The sequence below is a fragment of the Bicyclus anynana genome, chromosome 9 (genome assembly GCF_947172395.1).
Source record: "Bicyclus anynana chromosome 9, ilBicAnyn1.1, whole genome shotgun sequence".
NCBI classification, from domain to species: Eukaryota; Metazoa; Arthropoda; class Insecta; order Lepidoptera; family Nymphalidae; genus Bicyclus; species Bicyclus anynana.
In genome coordinates, this window is record NC_069091.1 from 2,798,334 (window position 1) to 2,820,931 (window position 22,598).

Below are 22,598 nucleotides of genomic sequence, written 5' to 3' on the forward strand. Positions count from 1 at the left end.
AAGATTCTATCTAACTTTTAGTATGAAATATTAATTTTTTTTTTTTATTTCAGACTAAATTGATTATTATGAACAGACTATTACGATGAACCACTGATATTGACTCAGAGACATGAAGATGAGTGCTTTGACAACAAGACTGACTAGCTGAGCCAGCTTAAGAATTATGTGGTGTGTGTGTGTGTGTGTGTAATTCCTGGAGCTCTCTATGTCAGCCATCCATCTATATTCTTACTCATTTTTGTTAATTATAAAATAAATTTGATTATTCACTATGTAACTTCATTGTACCTATCCTGACTGAAGTGATTGACTGAAGCTGTTAGAAAGGTAGCATCTGTAATAATTTATTTACGGTAAAACATATTTAAAAATAAATATGCTTTAGCATTTAAGTATGGCCAATATGTTGTCAAGTACAGTGGGCAGGGCTGAACCCATGATCCCTCAGTGTCTAGTCTGGCCCCTCTATGGAGTAGCTAGTTAGGCTTTAGCAGATTTATATCCTAATTTGGTAATACTCGTTTTTCTGATTTAAGAAAATATACTAATCATCAAAACAGTGTCTAAGCTTTGTGGTTTCCGGGTTTAAAAAATGTCTAACTGAAAGTCTATGTCTACTGTATTTATTATTATTATAATAAATAAACTTAAAAAATCTTTTTTTTTATAAACTTCCAACCCCTATTACACCCTCAGAGGTGTCATTTTCATAATTCTTAGAATACTAGTAGTCTAGATACTGTAATAAAAAGATACAGTTCGTGAGATTGTAGGGGTAAGCACTGGACCTACTGAACCAATTTTGAAGATTATTTTACCAATAAAAATCCACATTTGAGTATTATAGGCCATGTATTTCTTCCCACGGGAACAGGAATTATGTGGGTGAAACTTCAGGGGGGCAAACATACACAGGTATTATAAATGTATTTTTTACAACTACACTTTTTTGAATATTTTATTTAATTATTGTAATGGTAAAAAAAATAATAATAGTAAAATGTTAAACTAAAAGCTTTAGTTTTGGAAAAAACTACAACAAAACAAACTCAGCAAAGTAAGTATTCTTTTATTTCTAAATATCAAAGACCAAATCAAATATCATCAGCATTTCACAATCTATGCAAATATTTTGATAATACACACACATTTATGATTTGACCAGATAACAGGGTCATCAGTACAATGTCCTATCAGCTAAAAGCCTTTGCCATCTTTTCTTCAGCACACCAATATGTTATTCCACTGTATTGCAGGTGCTTTTTGCAATATTGGAGTCTGCAGTTATAGGGCATATTCCAAATCTCCTGTAAAGCAAAATTGTTAATATTGAGCATATTATAAAATACACACATCGCTATTTAGTCTCAATGTAAGTGTAGTTTGTGTACTAAGATAATATAGCAGACAGACAAGCTTCTCTTTGACTCATTCCCTATTCCTATCCTATTCTACTCCCACCCATTGGCTTATCTATTATTATTTCCTATTCCTATTTGGTAGCTCAGAATCCTAGGATTCCTAGGGTGGGCATGCACTAATGGAAAATGTAAATGTACCTATGAGCGATGACGAAAGAGATCGTTCGCCATAATCATACTTTTAAAAATGAAATTTGATTCCTTTTTGCTTAACTTTGCCAGCAAACTTAACTAAACCACACACTTATGCCATGGAACACAGATCCAAACACATTGGATACAACAACATGCAAGATGTCGCAGAAATCTACAACATGGTATGGTATTAAATATCGTAGGTAGTGAGTTTATGTCGCTCTATGGACTAAGTGTCTCTTTGTGTGGTACGTCCAAAGAAAGTGTGTGTAAGACATTGGATGCTGGAAGAAAGATGCTGTTTGATCCCCAGTTCTTGGAGGAGTGAGATGTTGTTTCGAAACTGTGTTCAGGATATGCAAGCATTCTTCTCCAACACCACATTTCTAGAGCGTGTATCTTCTTTTTCTCACTTTCTCTCAGAGTCCAAGTCTCAGCATCCTATATAAATCGATTAATAGCACTCAATTAACTTCATTGTTTTGACTTTAAAGGTTCATTGCAAAGAATATATTATTTATTACTCTTTCTAAGAGAGTTCATTGTTTACAAACAAAGCACTAAACACTTCGCAAAGTTTCGTACTAAAAATGCTAACTGTGGACGGGGAGACTGAATTGAGAGATTTAGAATGGAAAAAAATATTAATTTTAGATATTTAATAAAATATAAATTATTATTTTGGAATTTTGGACATCCACAATTTGTCCGTTTTACGATCAAAGGTGACTCAAGACCCATCGTAAGTTTTTGACATAGGCCATGAACATAAAACTTTAAACAATTCGAAGACAATCGCAAATAACTGTCAAATCATATAAAATCATTCACTCTTCGTATAAAAATAACGATCTAATCGTAATGAACTAACTATGCCCAACCGATGGCTTTCCATTGGCTTACACAATCCGAAATAGCCGTTTGACAAGTAAAAACGTACGATTTCAACTGTCAAATTCAATCGTTTGCGTTAGACAATTAGGCCCCAATTTGTAATTGGTCTGAGATTGTTACACATAGGCAGCAATATGCAGTGTAAATAAAAGAAGAGAAAAAGAAAGATGATTAGAGAATACCTAGAAAATTTAGTAGTATTTATTTTGATTTAGTATAATTATGATTATCAGCTATTTTAGTTTGGTTGTAAAATCGTAAAAAACCTTTAAGTAGAAACCAAGAAATTCTATAAAAAAGTTATGCTTTGACAAATGACAGTATTCCAAGTGATTCCAAGTCATATGTTTGAATATACGACTTCTAAAAAAGGAATATTATTTTGCCATTTTGTATAGTTATTGATATCTTTCAAATTTAGTAGGATTAAATTTTTACATTTTTTAAGATTCTAATGAGTTTTGAGAAATTGTTGTGCAATAATTAAAATTCACATAATCTAATAAGTATATTTAAATCCCCTAATTTACTTACAATGTTTTAATACACAGTGTTAGTTTTTCAGAATTCTAGAAGTGATTTAATAAATCAAAATGAAACGCTTGTGCTTATTTGTATTGAGTGTATCTCTTTGCGTTTGTGCTATCGAACACGATTTTAAAGGATTTGATGATAATATTTTATTTGGAATATTATGGCCAGGATCTTTAGATACACCAGAAAAGTTATTAGAAGGAGAAGTCAAGCCAGAGGTAATAATCATCGGTAAAAGTTATTGTCTTGATCAAATACAACTTTTGCTACAAAATATCCAAACAATTATTATTATTTCATACTATATTCATATTCATATTCTTAAGTATTTGAGTTGGATGTTTTTTTATTGTAACCCTGGTTAGTACATACAGTAGCAGTTATAACAACCATAATTCTGAATTTGAATTAATGAGAAAATAAATTATTTTCAGTCCAAAGAAACATTAAATGTAATGACAAACCTAAAAGAGAAATATAACTGTCAACTACCAAATTTAAGTCAAAATCAGACAGCGACTACAGCAGACTATGATGGCCCGTCACCAATAAACCTGTTGAAGCCATTGTTCTCACAGAAAATCTGCTCCTATAGGCTTGAGAGTTATTGGAGCTATGAGGTGTGCCATGGGAGGTATGTCAGGCAGTATCACGAGGAAAGAGATGGTAAAGAATTAATCAAATTATAATTATTGTATAATGGTTTTGGTTTTAATAGTTACATTGGTCATTAATCATATTATTATTATTGTTTATTTTTAATCTAGATAGTCACAGTTAATATGTAAAGTAATAATATTGTTTTATACTTTGTAAATCTAGAGGTAGAGCCTCAATAGCTTAACGGTAGGAGCGGTCGGACTCATCATCAGGGGGTGGTTCGATCCCTGCCCTGTAGGTTTATTGTCATACCCACTCCTAATACAGTCAGTTATGACGACCTCCGTGGCGCAGTGGTATGTGCGGTGGATTTACAAGACGGAGGTCCTGGGTTCGATCCCCGGCTGGGCCGATTGAGATTTTCTTAATTGGTCCAGGTCTGGCTGGTGGGAGGCTTCGGCCGTGGCTAGTTACCACCCTACCAACAAAGACGTACCGCCAAGCGATTTAGCGTTCCGGTATGATGTCGTGTAGAAACCAAAAAGGGGTGTGGATTTGCATCCTCCTCCTAACAAGTTAGCCCGCTTCCATCTTAGACTGCATCATCACTTACCATCAGGTGAGATTGTAGTCAAGGGCTATCTTGTAAAGAATAAAAAAAAAAAAAAGTCTTTCCCGATTAGTTGGAGGGGAATGGGAATATTGGTTATATTTAAAAAAAAATCTGCAATAGAAATATTGTTATTACTGTTTCTCATTAGTTGTCTGCCACTATATATAAAACAGAGTCCCTATTTTATATAATAGAACAGTGTTGGCACAGAAAAAATGGAACTCAAACAACTCTGGCACAGAAAAGATGGAACTCAAACAACTCTGCCGCTATTGGTTGGCAATATGTCTTTTTGTTTCACAAGATAAGTCCATGTATGCTTGATGCAGATAGAGCCGTAGCAATTCCATAATGTTTTGACATTTCAAACCCTGAGAGCTATCAACAACCATACAACAATTGTACAATGGCCAACCTTTAGTGGCCAAGTGCGGAAAAGGCCCAAAAGAAAAGAGAAGACCCTGAGGGCTGCTATGCCTATCGCAGAATTGTTTCATATTGCAATTATGAACATTATTGTCCAATCAACATTTCAATCACTCAGTTCTTACTATTACTGATTTAACAATACATAAGGGTGCATCAGGAAGAGAAACTCGTAAATTACAATATGCACCAGCTGTATTACCAGTCAGACTATGAAATATAATCTCAGACTGCCCAGTTCTAGTTGGGTAGTCTATTATACATTTTGGATTTGTACCGGATCGAACACCCAGTGAATGAGTCAAACGCCATTCTTTTATCTACACTAATAACATATTCATGAAACGTTTATTGACATAAAAACACCTGTGAATTATGTTAACGTTTTTACATTCAAGTATTTTAATTTAGTTTTATTGAGTATAGAGTAAATTACACTTGTAAATTACATACATCACATATAATGACATCACTACACAGTTTATAAAAGTTATTTTTAACATACAATAAAAAAAACAAAAAAAAAAGCTGGAAAGATATCAAGATTTTTTAAAAGGCATGTCGTCTGGACTTTCCAATTTTTTTTATTTTCAATTGATATAATCAGGTTGTTATGGCCCATATGCCGTCTGGGGCAACTGACCCCTTTGACGCTATCGCCATGCAACTGTTGAGCTTAATCCAGGGCAGACCTTTATATTTTACTTAATTTCACACATCATTTTCAGGTAAGACAGTCAAAACGCAGGAGTTTTTCTTGGGCACTTGGAATGATGAGGAACAATCAAAATTGGAAGAGAAGTGGAAGGTAGCACTGGAAAATAAAGAACCACCTAAAATGTCAAAGGTTGAAGGACAGACTCTGCCGTATGTTGAAATGGTTATGGAATTAGGTAAAAATAATGTAAATAAATTTGTCTGAGAAGTAGCAAACTGATTGATGCAAAATCATGTAAATTGTGGAAATGTGGGGTTCTATGAGACTATCCCATAGAACCCATTTTTACATACATATTACATATTTTCACAATTAATAGATAAAAATATATAGATGAATATAACATATGAGCCGTGATAGCCCAGTGGATATGACCTCTGCCCTTTGATTCCGGAGGGTGTGGGTTCGAATCTGGTCCGGGGCATACACCTCCACCTTTTCAGTTGTGTGCATTTTTAAATTAAAGAAATTAAATATCATGTGTCTGAAACGGTGAAGGAAAACATGGTGAGGAAACCTGCATACCGGAGAATTTTCTTAATTCTCTGCGTGTGTGAAGTCTGCCGATCCGCATTGGGCCAGCGTGGTGGACTATTGGCCTAGCCCTTCTCATTCTGAGAGGAGACTCGAGCTCAGCAGTGAGCCGAATATGGGTTGATAACGACGACTAACTTTCCAGGTACAAAATGTGACCTGAACGACAAACTGCGCCTCACGCGTGTACTCTACGTCTGCTACAGTCACGGCAGACACGAGGTGTACTCCTTCAAGGAAACTTCGACGTGTGAATACGAAACCATCATCCTGTCGCCGCTCTTGTGCCAACATCCTCAATTCAAACCAAAGGTATTATATTTGTGGAAGATCTGAATTAGAAACAACCTTCACCTATCTGTTTTATAAATAAACTAGCGGACGCCGAAAATCAATATAAACTTATAAGCCCTATTTCGCCCCCTTTTTATTTTATTTTCGCATTAAAATGTAACCTTCTCCGTAGTATGCTCTTAAACCATGCCAAGTTTCATTTGAATTCATTCAGTAGTTTCAGCATGATGCCCGGTCAACAAAAAACACAGACAGACAGACAGAATTGACATAGTTGACATTAGTTCATCATCATTATTTTTTCTTCATCATTAGTTTACTGCCTTAATAGGCAGTAAAGTAATGAAAAATAATTATTATTTTAGGATGTTGTCGAGAACACGATAAACTGTTTGCCAGTCGGAGACGCGCCTAAGAAACCAAGGAATTTGTTAAAGAGTGAAGTGGAGAGTTTGAAGTTCCAGAATCAGGCGATCAAACTGATGAACGATGTAAGAATTTATAAAATTTGTTTGATTTACCTATTTATTATTGCAACTAAGGGTTACATAATAATGTATTAATGTTTATTTGTACTAACATTTCGTTTCGGCTTAACTAATTTGTGATAAAACTTTGCTATACTGGGCAAATATTTTCAACATTTTCATTAGTTTACAAACCAGTAACATTGACCTCTTATAATAAAAGGACGCACAATCATAGGAAATTTCACTTAAAAACTGGCCGATTCTGCTTTGACAGTTTTAGAATTATTGGTAAAGAAAATTACACCTAAAGGCCTTTAAATATTGTCCAATATTCAATAAAATCCCAAATTCAGAGCAAATTCAACCTTAAGTATTGTGTTTAAGGTTGAATTTGCAAATGCGACTAGTTGAATTGAGTGCTAAGAACTTATGTTTGACATTTTATGGTTGCTGATTGTGCATCCACTTTTTAATAGGAGATCGATGGCCAGTTAGTATAGATTTGTACGTTTTTGAAAATGTAATTTTAACATGTTTGGTAGTAGGTACAATAAATATTAATAAATTATGTAACCACTTCTTTAGTTTATGCAAATAAATTTATATTAATTAGGTTTACAACACTTTAGGTATTTTCTTCTTATTAATCTGTTTTTGGTATTTTTGATTAGATGGTAGCTTTTTGGAGCTAATTGCATTCAGTACTGTAGCAGTGAGAGTAAAATGTACGACTTAAATATAATATTTGGAGTGGTTTGAAGCTATGCCTATTACGAGTACAAGACGCTGACAAAGACGTTATTTTATAGTGATGAAGTCACGATATTTTATTCTATAGATATGTTACTTGCCTATAAAATCACCGCAAAAACGATCCAAATTTAGCTACTCCACTGAGCACACTCTTGCACAATTTTGTGTTTACTTACATTATGTATATTTTGTATAAATAAGTTTTTACACTTCCTGAATACACAACTCGACATTGTAGACAATATTCAGGTATTGTTTCTTTAAATAACTTTCGTTGTGCGAATAATGTGTCACTATGCGACTAAATAAAAGACAATTAACCACCTTTGTTCGTCGCGCTAGTAACATATCTATTTAGTATAAAATCTTTGGATACAGTTGCATTAGAGTTTTAACTCTATGAACAGTTAACAATTTATTCTAGAAGTCGTGTTTTCTTATAACCAGCTTTTGCTTGCGTCTGTACACAGGTATAATTTTCAGTAAGTTTTTGTAAAACAACACTTAGTTTTAATAAGGATAAATCACTTTTTAGCTTTGTGGTGTATTCAGATATGACAAAGTCAGGGCTTGCGTTGTGGGCGGTATTGGTGTAATTAAGTATTCGGTATTAATTTATGAATTCTTTCAGACTTTCTGACATGAACTTTAAAAAAATACTATAGGTATCAATAAAAACAACGATTATTAATTAAGAATTAATTCTTAAACACTACTACTTAATTATTAATTAAATTAATATTAATTTAAATAATTATAAACACAAAATTATATTCCTGTACTGTAGGAGTATATGTCAAACCATCAGGGAAAAAAATTACTAAACTCAGTTATAGCAAGGTGTTTGACTGCTAAAAAACTAAAGAGACACAACTTCAAAATTGTAATTTTTTAAATATCATATTTGTCTATTTACACATAATCAGTGGAACGTTTTTTAATATCTCCATTCTCCAGATATAAAATTTTTATAATTTTGAAAAATTTGAAATTAAAAAAACATTTTTTTTTTCAAATTGGTTATTTAAAATGTTCATATTGAGTCTGATTAATTTTTTTGATTGATGTTGATTCATTTTTGGATTACTTGACAAATAATACAAAATGGTAAGCCTGACACTTGACATTGTTAAATCTGAATAGACCTTTATTAACATTTGTGTTGGCATGTTCAGGATAAAGACGCTAGTGATGTACTTGCCGTATGGAAAGTTGAAAAAATAGTGAAGGTAGGTAATGTTTATTTTTTGTTCTTTTTATTATTTTTTTAAGTTTGTACCTGTTTTTAGGTAAGTTTTGATTTTGTATTCACTCACGTTTTTCTCATTAGTTGTATAAATTGTACCTTTAAGTACATCATTTGTCATTATCATCATCCTGATCTTAATTTTTATGTAGACATTTAAGTTCTTTTTTTTTTAAAGAATTTTTACCAAATCTTCTTCTTATTAATTGATTATGAAACACGGCTAAAAATTACGTGATATAGGGTATAGTTTGGATCGTGCCGCGTTGCAAGAACCAGCTTATGACTAAGGGTATGGGTTCGAAACTAGTCGGGCATACTCCGACCTTGTATCATGTGTTTTTTAGCCGTGTTTCATAATCAATTAATATGAATAACATTTACGATAGTTTAAATTCTAAAATATCTTTTCTTTTAAATAATTATGACTAATGTACCCGTTTCCTCGAATTAGTCAGAAAAGTCTGTGTTAGTACCACAATAAAACAGCGGACGGTGATCGAATTACCAGCCCTCAATGATGAGTTTAGGTCCCTTTATTAATATAATATATAATATATAAATATAAATAAATATACATAAACAGTACACATCACTATCTAGCCCCAAAGTAAGCATACAGAGTAGCTTGTGTTATGGGTACTAAGATAGTTGATATTATAATATTCATATACATTTATATACTACATATAAATACTTATAATGTATAAATACACACAGACACTGGAAAAAACCCATGCTCATCGCACAAATATTTTCCAGTTGTGGGAATCGAACCCACGGCCGTGGATGCAGAAAGCAGGGCCACGCGGCCGTCAAATTTATTATTAAGCTATTGAGGATTTACTAGAAAATTGTTCATGCATTTGTTTTAACAATTTGATCCAGGTACCATAATGCATTTAGCATCCTGATGATGTTCACTTTCTAATGGTGAAATAATTTTTAAAATCGGTTGAGTAGATTTTTAATCACATTGTAACAAATAAATAAAAATCAAATCTTACGTCTTTATAATATTAGTTTAGGTGAAAAATTGGCCAAATACGAATCAGAATTTCGGATCATCTATAAAAACGGTAAAAATTACGTTTGTTGTTATATGCCTATTTGTTTTCATAACGGCAACAAAACCACATCATCTGTCAAAATTTCAACTGTCAAATCACGATTCTTGACATACAGCCTGGTGACAGACGGACAGCGGAGGTTTTTTTTTGTAAAAGGGTGTTGTTCTAAAAGGGTCTTCGTTTTTAGGACGGCGAGACGCATCTGAAGTTTGAGTTGCACCCGCTGACGGATGACGAAGCTGCGCCGGAAGACGCTCAGAAACAGCTCGCGCCGCCGTCCGATGCGCCCGCGCCGAAGGACGACTCGCCTGTGCGCGCCTTTCTGGACGGAGAGACTTGTCTGAATGGGGTGAGTAGGGTAAAATAGTGACTTTAAGGGCCGGTTCACCATCTTCTAAGATTTTCCTCCGTGGCGCAGTGGTATGCGCGGTGGATTTACAAGACGGAGGTCCTGGGTCCTGGGAGGTTTTCTTAATTGTTTCAGGTCTGGCTGGTGGGTTTCGGCCGTGGCTAGTTACCACCCTACCGACAAAGACGTACTGCCAAGCGATTTAGCGTACGATGTCGTGTAGAAACCGAAACGAGTGTGGATTTAATCCTACTCCTAACAAGTTAGTCTGCTTCCATCTTAGATTGCATCATCACTTACCATCAGGTGAGATTGTAGTCAAGGGCTAACTTGTAGAGAATTAAAAAAATAATAATAAGGTAGATTATTCACATTTGATCAAATTCCTTGGGGAATTGACCAAATCCGTGTTTTTATCATATCCCTGCGACATATACCTACGTTTTACGTTTGCATTCTAAATCTATACAATGTCAGAACACGTTGGTTCTAACCTTGTATGTTTTCTTAAACTATTCACTGAATTAGCGTCAGAAAGTATACGCGACCAGTACGCAAAAATCGTGTATAATTGCCAGATCTTTATTTTGTTTTTCGTTCTAAAACAATACAGTGCTAGAGACGCCATAAGTGCGTATACACTATGAGTGCGTACTGGCCTTGTATATATCGGGGCATCGACTATATTCTACTTCTGATATCGGAGAAGCCGTAGACTCAGAGCAGGTTCTAAGCTTGTCAAGGATGGCAGATACACAAAGTAACACTATCGGTCATTATTGGAACGACCACTTAACTTACAACTGCAGTTCTACCCTCTATATTGATCAAGTTCAGCGCTGATACTATCACATGTAAACCAGGGTTATCTATCATATGGCTAGGAGTCAGCCACCAGCTGATGTCAGACTTGTAACTGATCCAGTTGGGTTGAAGGGCCCTTTTACAGTTAACAAATACTCCCCCATTCTCAGCTGGTGTTGGCTCCCAGCTAATTAACTAACAATGCAATGGACTTACTTCTATTAACTCACCCACTGGAGTTCGGAAACACTATCACTATTTTAACACTGCACCATTACTATTTAACAAATGGAAGACGAGTATCGATTCCAACAACTTGATTGCTAAGATGTAAGTAACTTGATTGATAAGGCCGCCTTTTGTATGCTGATCTCTTCCTAATTTGTTTTTTATTTCACTTGTTTTTGTCTTTGTGGTGTGCAAATAAAGTATATTTATCTTTTATCTTATTGCACTGAACTACTCAACCAACAGGCCACAGAGTGGCAAAGCACCTCTATTCCGTAAAACGTACCGCCTAGGCGCCATTTTAACGCAATACAATTGGACGAGAGTCACGTAATCAATCTTTCACAGTCTTATTTATTTAAACAGTAAATAATGAGATCCCAATTCCATGAAACCTGATTCTAATATTATTACAATAATTAACGTAGATTTTGCTAACTGTTCAAATAACTCACTCGGCGACATATACATTAAATATACGCAGCGCCGGACCGAGGTAAATTTTAGAATGGAGCGAGATCCAATTATGGCGCCTTTCGCGCACGTAAATTCATCACATAAATTTCTTCGATCTTGTCGATCCGGCCCTGAATATACGCTTCTCACACAGGGCACGGGGTGGTGGAAGTACGAGTTCTGCTACGGCAAGCACGTGATGCAGTACCACGTGGACCGCGCGGGGGAGAAGACCACGCTGCTGCTGGGCAAGTTCGACGAGCAGGCGCACTTGGACTGGAACAAGGAGAACAGGGGGAAGGCTCCCAAGCCTTCTGGTGAGTGGATATTACTGATATGATATCAACTGGTGTGACGAACTCTTTCGTTCGCCCACTCTAGGTCTGCCATCTACATTTTCACATTTCAATTCATTTCATCTGCAACACCTATTCCTTTATTTTATATTTTAATTCGATTAGTAATTAATCAGTGCAGTGAATAAATACATATAGCAGTTTACCACATCGCCATTCATCACTATATCAACATACAAACCTCTTCTGCGATACTGGTATCTCAGACCAATTAGCTAACGCTGTCGGCCATGATGATCTATATTTTATCGTTTCATGACGTCACGTAAACACTAACCAACCAACCGGTTTAGTGTTTATGAAAATTATTAGTATTTAGTATGACGTTTATTCCTTTAGTACATCCAGTAATATTGTGTCATCACAAAATGGACGACAGCGTTTTTGACTTTTGGAAAAATTTATTAAATAAATAATTTTCAAATTCAGTTTTCTAAAAATCCATAACTTTTATTATCGATATATTTCGGACCCTTATTCCATGTACTATACAAAATTAATATTCTTTCACCAATTTCAATTGGAATACGGTGATATATCCTATAGCCTGCCTAGATAAATGGGCTATTTAACACTGAAAGAGTTTTTCAAATCGGACCTGTAGTTCCTGAGAATAGCGCGTTCAACCAAACAAATTCTTCAGCTTTATAATATTAGTATAGATTACATATGAGTCAAGTACTCTATTATAATTTATTTATTTTCAGCTAAACGCACCTCAGTGTCGCACTTCTACTCGGGGGGCGACGTTTGCGACAAGACCGGCAAGCCGCGCCAGACCGAGGTGAAGCTGCGCTGTCCAGAGAACGGCTCGACTCTCCCGCAAGTCTCTCTGTACTTACTGGAGCCTAGGTACGTATACTTATTGTAGCCTAAGTACGTATACTTATTGTAGCCTAGTTACGTATATTTATTGTAGCCTAGTTACGTTTATTTATTGTAGCCTAGTTACGTATACTTATTGTAGCCTAAGTACGTATACTTATTATAGTCTAAGTACGTATACTTATTGTAGCCTAGTTACGTATACTTAATGTAGCCTAGGTACGTATACATACTGGAGCCTAGGTACTTATACTTATTGTAGCCTAGGTACGTATACTTACTGGAGCCTAGATCCTTATACTTATTGTAGCCTAGGTACGTATACTTACTGGGGCCTAGTAAGTATAAGTATAAGTACCTTGACTCCATTAAGTATACGTACATACTTAATGGAGTCAAGGTACTTATACTTATTGTAGCCTAGTTACGTATATTTATTGTAGCCTAGGTACGTATACTTACTAGAGGTGAGGCGTATATACTGGAGCAGGTCTTAACACTAGGTTTATTGGAAGACGTATGGCGTACGAGTACGGAGCAGGGACATAAACACGTATTAAGCGTATTTAGAAGTACCGAGTACCGAGGAGCGCAAGACGTCAACAGAGTGCGAGTCCAATACTCGCAAATACTCTAACGGTTCAACCAATGCGGGACGTGTTCAGAGACGCGTTCGATTAGTAATGTGTGAGTGAGAGACTTCTATCAATGCCGAAAGAAAATAGACTTTGTTGTCTAGACATAAGACCGGTTTTTCAACGCAATAAACACTTCATACTCCGACAGTCAAAACATCGCGAGACGCGTTCCCGGACGCGTTCGTTTAAGAATGTGTGAGTGACGTCCCATTGCCGATGAAAAATTGTCTTTACCTTATCAAACATAAGATCGAATTTTTAACGCAGTATACACTTAATACTCCAAACATCGTACTGAAGCATGCGTGAGTGAGTCCCTGATTTTAATCCTTATTTTAAAAACATAATGTGATCATTTATTGTTTTAGTATGATTATTTATCCGCTAAAGTAACAAGTTAATGTAACCTGACAGTATCATGAGGTAATATTAAAAGAAATAACTAAATAATAAAATTAAATTGAAATTTTGAAATTAATGACTGAAATAGTTATATAATTACAAAAACCAAAAATAGTTGAAGAAACCAATTGAGAAAAACAAAATAAAAAGACAAAAATGATTTTCTGTTACCCGGGATCGAATTCAGGATTCTTAGTTTATCGTACCTTGCGTACATACCACTAGTCCAAATGACTGTGTAGAACTCGGTTGAAATTAATGTACGCTTACTATCAGATAATATGATGTAAAATCGCTGGCCACTGAGTATTTAGGAGTACGTATCTATTCTATAGGTCCTAATGGCTCGTACTTCTAAATACTCGTGGAGCTAGTCTTTGGAGCGCGTCTCTCGGCGTACTTGTACTCGTAATACTCAGTACGCGTTTTAGCGAGTACGACTCACCTCTAATACTTACTGGAGCCTAGGTACTTATATTTATTGTAGCCTAGGTACGTATACTTACTGGAGCCTAGGTCCTTATACTTATTGTAGCTTAGGTACGTATACTTACTGGAGCCTAGGTACTTATACTTATTGTAGTCTAGGTACGTATACTTACTGGAGCCTAGGTCCTTATACTTATTGTAGCCTAGGTACGTAACAGCATTCGGCCTCCCACTTAACTTACGGAACACTTCGTACTATCTCGCGCTTGACGACACAAGCCGACCGATCTAATGGCTCACACGCGTGCTAGCAGACCAGGAGGAATGGAAGAGGTACTCACAGATGCTCAAGAGCTATTATGATTAGGAGAGAGGAAAGCGAACAGTACGAAAACAAAGAGAAAGAAAGAAAAAAGATTGTTACCAATTGTTAGTGAAATAATGAAATAAAAAGTTTTCTTGAGTATTGCAGCTTCCTTTTCTCAACCAAAAACTGGTTTGTTACTATCAAACTATTAGGAAATATTAACCAACAAGGAATATTATGTTAATTTTATAGAAGATATGTAAATATGGTAAGGAAACTATGAGGTATAGTGGCTTTGTAAATGTATCAGTATTCCAACCAAATATCCAGTCACTTGGCATTGCCAGCAACTCTTCGGAAAACACTTCTAAAGATCAATCTAGACTACAGACTAACCATTAAAGTCATTACTGAGGTTAATTCATTAAATTCATCACGAATTAATAAATATTTTTTGGTTTCAGGACCTGTCATTACATCTTGGGCGTTGAATCGCCAGTAATTTGCGAAATAGTGAAACTTGCTGATAAAAACGGGCTCATCAAGTCATTCTCGCCGGAGCTGTCACAGGACAAAGATAAAGGGACTAAAGAAGGAAAGGGCGATGATGAAAGTGAGCTTAAGAAAAAAGATCCTAATAAGCTTGGTTTAGATTAATTAATAAATTAACTTATTGTTATATGCTGTTTCATTTATTTTGTATAGAATCCTACTACTTATAAACAACTATCGCTTTAGTTATAAACTAATCCTAATATTTAGGTATAAATAAACTAAAGAACTAGAACCCCTACCCGACATTTTCGGCAGGAGATGACCCCACTACTGTTTAAACCTCTGTATGGACATTTATATGATAACGTTGAATTCATTTCAATTTGTTCTTTCCAATGGGGCGAATTCAGAATGGAGTGGCCTGTCTAATGTCTAGCCATGTTTGCTTTGGCTTTACTGTGCTGCAGTTGAGTAATTGAGCAAGGTCAAGTTAAATCTTTTACTGGTTCTTTCTTATTCAATTTGAAAGAAAGAAATTACCTATATAAGTGATTTTGCATTTTTTTTTAAATTCAAATAGTGGCTAATGATGATAAATAATGTCTTAAACTTAAAACAATGAGGTTAGTAGTATTAAGTCTCTTAAAAAAGATATTTCGTTCTTCAAAGAACATGTCCCAATTTAGTATGGAGGCTGGGCCTTTATTCCGAGTGTCAACTAAGCAGAACAAATTATTTTTCTCTTAAAGGAACATAAAATATAGGGCTTAAAACCGAAAATAAAAAAAAAAATGGAACCCGCATTTTTTTATTAAATAAAATTTTATTTAATTTTTTTTTTATTGAGAAAGAATTAACTTATCCTAATAACTATACAAATCATGCCCACGTGGAATGGTGGCAAGAATACTGGCTGCATTTCCGCGCTGGACAGCGAGGCTGATCCTTTGCGCAAAAAATGAGCCAGCCCTTCTGTCACCAGTCGAGGCAACTAGCTGCGGTGTAATGATTCGGTAAAATTTTTTGGCATTGCGACTCCATGGCCCAAGGGTCTCCAAGGCAAAAGGTACAAAACATGTAACTCTCTGTCAGAGAGGCATACTAGATAAAATTTTTTCATTAGCTGACAACATTAATCAAAAATTTTTATAATGGCAACATGCTTGTAACTCATACCCTGACAGATTGTCAGTGATCTTCGCGTAGTAGCGTTCGTTTATGGCGTTATTAAAGCAATTTAAGGATTTTTTGTTTAATGCTTCTCTGCCTTCGATTTAATGTTACTTTTTAACTTGTGTCTTATTGACATTTGACAATATTACATGACATTGACAGCTTACATCGGATATGAATTAAATCCAGGTGTTTTTATTGGCTGTTTTGAACACTTTTACTATATAGTCTATGTTTAATTTGTAGACAAGGGGGCGAAATAAAAAAAAATATTTATCTAATTATTGCGGTTTCTAAAAATTCTGTAAATTATTTCCTCAATAGCAATTTTTATCTTCTAAAAATACTATCGACCTGCTTATAAATTATAAATATTAAAGGTCCATTTTGGGACATGTCCTTTGATAATTAAGGGAAAGGGTTGAAAATGAGAGAAACATGTTTTTCAACTTGACATTTATTTACATTCATATCAACAAAACGGGTGTTGTATAAAACAGTTCTTTATATCAATTTTATACCAATTGTATACCTACTAAATACGGTGCCTCGAAACAGTGTAAAAATAAAATTTCACGTTTGTAATAGGATATGCTGGTAGGTTCCGTGACTCTTGAGTCTTTATGCTGATGGATTATCAAATAATCATAGTATTTGTAGAATACACACATGTTTTACACTAACTAAAGCAAACAAAATAGCGGTTGATGTGATCATCATTACATTAAAAAGACCCATTTTTAATGTTATTTTTTATAGCTGAATGAGTTGTACAATGGCTTTTTTTTTAATTTTGACCTATTTGCTTTGGACTCCAGTATTATTGAATGGATACTGTATAGGATTCTTTTTAAATAATGACACATCGTCGCTTTTATGAATCGATAAATTAAAAAATAAAAATATATTAAGGCTCTTTTACTTTTGTCGTAAGCTCATCAATTTTCAATCAATTTAATTATGTTAAGATTCAAAACTAGAACGCAAGTAGAAGCAATCTAGTAGTTAATAACTAATTAATCTAGCCAACAAAATGACACTGCATTTTTATTTAGGCATCTTAATTATTCTTGAATGGCTGATAGCTGAAGCCTGGAAATATTTTTCCGATATTGAATAAAGAAAATTAAAAATATTTCAAATGAAAAATTCACATTATAACCTAATTTTATTTTATAATAAAATTTCTTGTATGGTTTTGTCTCATTTTAATATCATTTAACAATATTAATTCAAAATCAAGAAAAATTTTGAAATTCTAATTTAATATATTTTTTCAAGTCCATTATAAAATTTCATATCTGTTGAAAATATACGCATATTCCTTTATAAAAAAATGTAAGTATATATTATATATTTTTTGTTAGATGCACCTAATATTTCAATAAAATCGGACAAACAAAAATAATTTCCAGTCTTCAGGTTTTCAATTTATACAGCATCATTTTTATACAATCGACACCAAAATATACATTTACAAAGATCAAATTAATATTGAAGCTTAGTTACGTCGTCCACACAATAGCGCTAATGCGGTTTCAGAATAATCTGTAAACTTAACTAAACTGACAACTTTTTTAAAGAGAATATTGTGAAAACTATGCGATTTGTTTCGGTCAATTTAATTCTTTAAAATGTAGACAGAGAAACTTTATTTTTAATTTCATATTGGTTTACTCTATTATATTCTTCTTCGATTACCCCCGGTTGGACATTAAACACTTTAGGTATTTTAACATTATTTTATACGGACCTTTAAGTTTGTAGTAGGTATTTGCAAACATCCAGTAGTTGCAAAATATATGTACGTCCGTTTAGTAAAATTATATGACTACTAGATAATTTATACATATACTAGATTGGTAGATATATATATATACTAGATTGGTAGACTCATGGTTAAGTCGTTAATAATTATCACAGATATGAATCTCTGTCTACAATTTAAAGATTAAACTGATTATTGCCGGTTTTCGTACTCGTTATCTGATTTTGGAACAATTATGCAGAACTTTTTGACTTTGTTTATTTGTGGATGTAGAGTAAAAAATACAAAACACAACACTATTACTTTAAACCACGTTTGGTAGCCTTAGTGTGCACGACATTTCAATAGAATACTTTATCTGTACATTCTGTTATTACTCGCAAAAGCCAGCTATTTAAGTTTTTAAATTAGGTTTTATATTACAACATTGAGGTCTCGTCTTTATCTAATATTATTAATAGGTAAAAAAATCCTATTATTTCAAAAATTTGTTTACTTAGATCACAACTATGAACAGATTATTCACACTGGTTGTGTCTAGGATTGGTATTAGTCGTTCGAAAAAAGAACAACCACAATAAGCGAAAAATACAAATAAAACACCGGCTTTGCTATTTTTAAATTTATTTTGCCTAAAGTTTTCAGTGTTGTTCACAAAAACAACTAAATGTGGCTGTTCTAATTTTGAAGTTGATTAGAATTTTCACCAATTTATCCCCATCTACAATAATTTCCTTTACTTACAACAAGGTAAGGGAAAGTTCTTTTTGAACTTTTTACATGGAACTCTTACAAGGTCATACCATTATAACTCCATTCTTACTTCTACTGAAAAAAAAACAGAGTTATAATAGAATAAGTCCTACCAAGACATTAATTACACTGAAACTATAATGAAAAAGTTGTTTTACATCTATAAGGGAACTTATTCAGTCTAGATATTGTCTTCATCAGACATCAAAAATTAACTAAATTAAACTAATTTCCTCAATAAAGATTGCACATCTAAACACACATCAGTAAGTAGGCATTGAAATGCAGATTGCATCCAAAATAACAAATTCATATTTCGAATTCTGTTATTTTTTTTTCTGAAATCAATGAAATGAAAAAATCAACTTTTGATTAAAGAAGTCAGGTTTTTTAAAACAAAAGAAGCGATTTACAATAAAATCAATAGTTTTCATTAATTTTTAACGCATTGGCACTTCAACTAAATACTTGGGGGTAATCTTATAAATTTAGTGAAATATTTAAATTAAGTAAATTATATATTAATTAATATAGTCCCCATTGAGCGATTCTTTGACAATCACATTAAATTATTTACCTACTACTGACAAGTAAAAGGAATAAAATATATTAAGTAAGTAATACTTAATTTATTAAAGAAACTGCTAGAAGTAAGTAAATAGTAACAGACTATAATAATTATGTAAGTAGCATAATGAAATCTCTAAAAACGCTAAAAGTGTTTAGCAATGATAAAAAGATACGAAGTGTTTAACAAAAACTTATGGTAAATAATAGATTTCTGTGTGTACTACTAGAAGGACAATTCAATTCACAATTATTTATATCATTTGACAATTGCGTTGGCTTCCAAATTTTAAACCGAGTCGATATTATAGAAGTTAAGTTTTTTTTATCTTAATTGCTCAGCCGACCTAGTAGTATACATAGAAGTCATTGAAACCCATCGCAACACAGCAGGTTTGAACGTGTGACTTTAAATATGCCCATAAGGGCAATAGACAAAAAAGAAAGTTTTATTTCTTCAGTAATTTATTAAATATGCCATCCCTCGTTTTACCCGCCACGTGTATGGGCTTTTTAAAAAAAAAACACAATTTGCACAGCGAATGTCGAAATTACACAAAAACTTACTCTATGTTTAAATACTTAATTCTAACAAAAATGATTGACTAAATGGTCAAGTTCGATGTTTTATAAATAAGTTAGTAATGAATATTAATAAAAAAAAAACGAAAATATAATCATGAAATGTCTCAAAGTTTAAATTTATATCTGACCGGATGTCAAACCATAAACAAACAATATTTAAACAGGAAATTATGAGTAGATCGTATTAAAGCGCCAAAAAACATGTCTTAGTTTAAAGAGACGGTAGTTATGTAACTATTAGCCAAACAAAATTAACATGTCATATCATCCCGATTAGGAGACCAGCGGCCAGAATACGACCATCGTATTTAACCTTAGATCATTAATATAACGTAAAAAAAAACATGGCTGACGCCGCACTAACTCTATCACTAATGTTGACGTATCTTCTATTCTTATTTTGTTGCTTAGAATAAATAGATGGATTCTCTGCTCCAAAAGGAAAAAGAAATTTGAACATTTATCAGCCATTTGTATCGGTGCTTCATTATTATGTTTTACCGGTAGCTACCCATTGCCTAATTGGAATGTGGTCGTTGCTAAGGATCTTTCCTTTTATACGAAATTCGATTTCGAATTATTAGCGCATTTAAATATACCTAAGCGTCGTTTAAATATAATTTGTTTATGATATAACATTTTACTAAAGTTTAATTAACAATGTCTGACAAGTGTTATTGCACAAAAACATTAAAGGGCTTGAAATCACAAATGGTGATATACATTTGTTTTATCGGGTTAGACAAACGGGTTATTTTGACTAACAAAAAACAAATATTAAGTACACTATTGACAACATGTAATTAATAAATACATTGATCGCTTTGAGATCATTATATTAATCTAAACACCTTATAATTTTAAACAAAAATGTAGTAATTAAAACTGCAACTGACCATGGCCACATCGGTTATTTTAAAGTGGTAACACAAACGTAAAATAGAAAGTATAATGTAGTATACTCAACATAACAGTTATATAAATATATCAAATACTATTAGGGTAGCTGATGTTAAGCTTTGGATGTCAAAAAAGTCTTCAGACAGACGTAGTCACGATGATTCTTAAAAAATACTGATTTTTTTTCTTTAAATAAAATAATGTAAATTTTTTTTTGGTTAAATTTTTGACTAAAACTTTTCGTGTACCTAATAACGTGACTACGTCCGCGTAGGGTTTTAAAAAGCGTAACAGCTCTTTGGCGCTCATTTAAATAGCAACGGTTTCTAAACGCAATTAACTTATGCTTACGGTGACTAAACTTATCCTTTAAAAAAATTATATAGTTTTTTTAATATTAATTAATATATTAAATAAACAAAATTTGGGGAATACTTTGGAAACGATAAATCCTTTGACACAAACCTTAACCTTTATACTTATATAGATAACAACTGTGCACGTGGACTCGCGTTTTCGAACGAACCTTATCGACTATTCAGTTCAAGTGCACCGGATACATCACAACAAACGTTCAAAAACTTATATCCTCTGCAAATAGTTTTTCTCTTTTTTTTTTAATAATTCACTAGGAACGAGTTCTGGAATATTGTAATTTGTGGTTATCTAGTACGGTCTTGACAGTTCTCTCGAACGTTTCAATTGAACTTTGAGTCTCTTTGTACCTATTTGGAAGCCGTTCATGGCTTGTATGGCGGCCTGCGCGGAGGGCGCATTGTCGTACGAGACAAAACCGAAGCACTTTGAGAGGTTCGTCTGTTTGTCTATGAACACTTTGGCCGATATCACGTGGCCGAACGGCAGGAACGTGGACGCGAGGTCGGTGTCCGTGAACTCTTGCGGCAGGTGGTATATGAACAGGTTGCCGCCTTCAGGACCTGGAATTGATGATCGAAATCTATTTAAAAAGAAACTTAACGAATACCTCTTACTTACGTAACTTTACTATACCTACGGTCATAGTGACTGCATATAAGCTATATACCCCCTCTCCTATAGCCTGGCTTTGTACTGAGCCGTACAAATAAAATATTATGATATTGACAAGCTTGTCAGCAGAGATCGGCAAAAAAAAACATTTCCTCAGGTTCAAAAACAGTATAGCCTCAGGAACTGTTTGATCTTGTGCCACCTTCGCCGTTCTACCACAGAACTGCTAGACATTGCAGATATCTGCACCCCTACGTCATCGATATTCCTGGGACGCGTAAAAAGCGGTTTAGTTTCTCATTCGCGCTCGCTCAGACATTTTTATTTCCTGGTAACACACTTAGCTACCAGATTCAAGTTTCTTACTTAGTTTCTTAATTACTTACGAAAAATTAACTTATAGTAATCAGTTTTAAAAAATGTTCCACGGATCTCGGACTATAAGCGCTTGTTTATACTAAGTAATAAAAAAAGGCAAGCTCTCACAATAGTACTACTAAAACCAATGATGAGTGTACCTTCAACTTGCTTCCCCGCGGCCGCGGCAGCCGCCGAGCCGAGGACGGATCCGAGCGGCGCTGCCGCGTACGCCGTGCCGAACTGGGCTGCGTACGCCGATCCCAGGGGCTCAGCGGTGGACCCTGCACAACACCGGCATTGGCATGTTACAAGAGATATATTAACGTTTATGGTTGCCTGGTAGATATCGATACTAAGCGATAAAACCTTTTGTATATTACTTATTTTATATATATCTGTTTTATGTATTATATTATATGTTGTGGTGTACAAATTAGTGTAAATAAATAAAAATGAAAAATGTACATTTTGTCTACTTTTGGAAGTCCGTTTTGCTTTGGAT

The 22,598-nt window shown here is 33.9% G+C and overlaps 2 protein-coding genes and 1 long non-coding RNA gene across 8 annotated transcripts in view; 1 reads left to right on the top strand and 2 right to left on the bottom strand.

The window, feature by feature from the left end:
* Nucleotides 1-1,055: 1,055 nt before the first annotated feature.
* LOC128198356 (uncharacterized) lies at nucleotides 1,056-2,540 on the bottom strand. Its single transcript, XR_008251086.1, has 2 exons — nucleotides 1,563-2,540; nucleotides 1,056-1,310 (listed from the first exon to the last, which is right to left on the bottom strand). It is a non-coding gene; the product is annotated as an uncharacterized LOC128198356 (long non-coding RNA).
* Nucleotides 2,541-2,966: 426 nt separating this feature from the next.
* LOC112058474 (endoplasmic reticulum lectin 1) lies at nucleotides 2,967-15,184 on the top strand. 2 transcript variants are annotated; one of them, XM_024099332.2, is made up of 10 exons: nucleotides 2,967-3,205; nucleotides 3,422-3,653; nucleotides 5,355-5,519; nucleotides 6,024-6,190; nucleotides 6,538-6,663; nucleotides 8,571-8,624; nucleotides 9,899-10,060; nucleotides 11,703-11,865; nucleotides 12,612-12,756; nucleotides 14,970-15,184. In XM_024099332.2, the coding sequence occupies exons 1-10, from the start codon at nucleotides 3,047-3,049 to the stop codon at nucleotides 15,160-15,162; spliced, it is 1,566 nt and encodes a 521-aa protein (XP_023955100.2). In that variant the 5' UTR covers nucleotides 2,967-3,046; the 3' UTR covers nucleotides 15,163-15,184. The 2 variants fall into 2 exon arrangements, with proteins under 2 accessions (XP_023955100.2, XP_023955101.2); XM_024099333.2 differs by lacking the exon at nucleotides 8,571-8,624.
* Nucleotides 15,185-16,974: 1,790 nt separating this feature from the next.
* Nucleotides 16,975-22,598, bottom strand: part of LOC112058473 (CUGBP Elav-like family member 2) — a 511,519-nt gene continuing 505,895 nt past the window's right edge. For all 5 annotated transcript variants that reach the window (XM_052883368.1, XM_024099328.2, XM_024099329.2 and 2 more), the window contains 2 exons: nucleotides 22,255-22,377; nucleotides 16,975-21,684 (listed from right to left, as the gene is read on the bottom strand). In XM_052883368.1, coding sequence (XP_052739328.1) covers nucleotides 21,413-21,684; nucleotides 22,255-22,377 — 395 coding nt within the window. In that variant the 3' untranslated portion in view covers nucleotides 16,975-21,412. The remainder of the gene's footprint in view (nucleotides 21,685-22,254; nucleotides 22,378-22,598) is intronic.

What these genes read in the sequence shown, in the direction of transcription:
- LOC112058474 (XM_024099332.2), top strand. Translation starts at nt 3,047, where the DNA reads ATGAAACGCTTGTGCTTATTTGTATTGAGTGTATCTCTTTGCGTTTGT. An exon ending in AAGGAGAAGTCAAGCCAGAG is followed by an intron (nt 3,206 to 3,421) that starts GTAATAATCATC and finishes AATTATTTTCAG; the next exon opens with TCCAAAGAAACATTAAATGT. An exon ending in ATCCTCAATTCAAACCAAAG is followed by an intron (nt 6,191 to 6,537) that starts GTATTATATTTG and finishes TTATTATTTTAG; the next exon opens with GATGTTGTCGAGAACACGAT.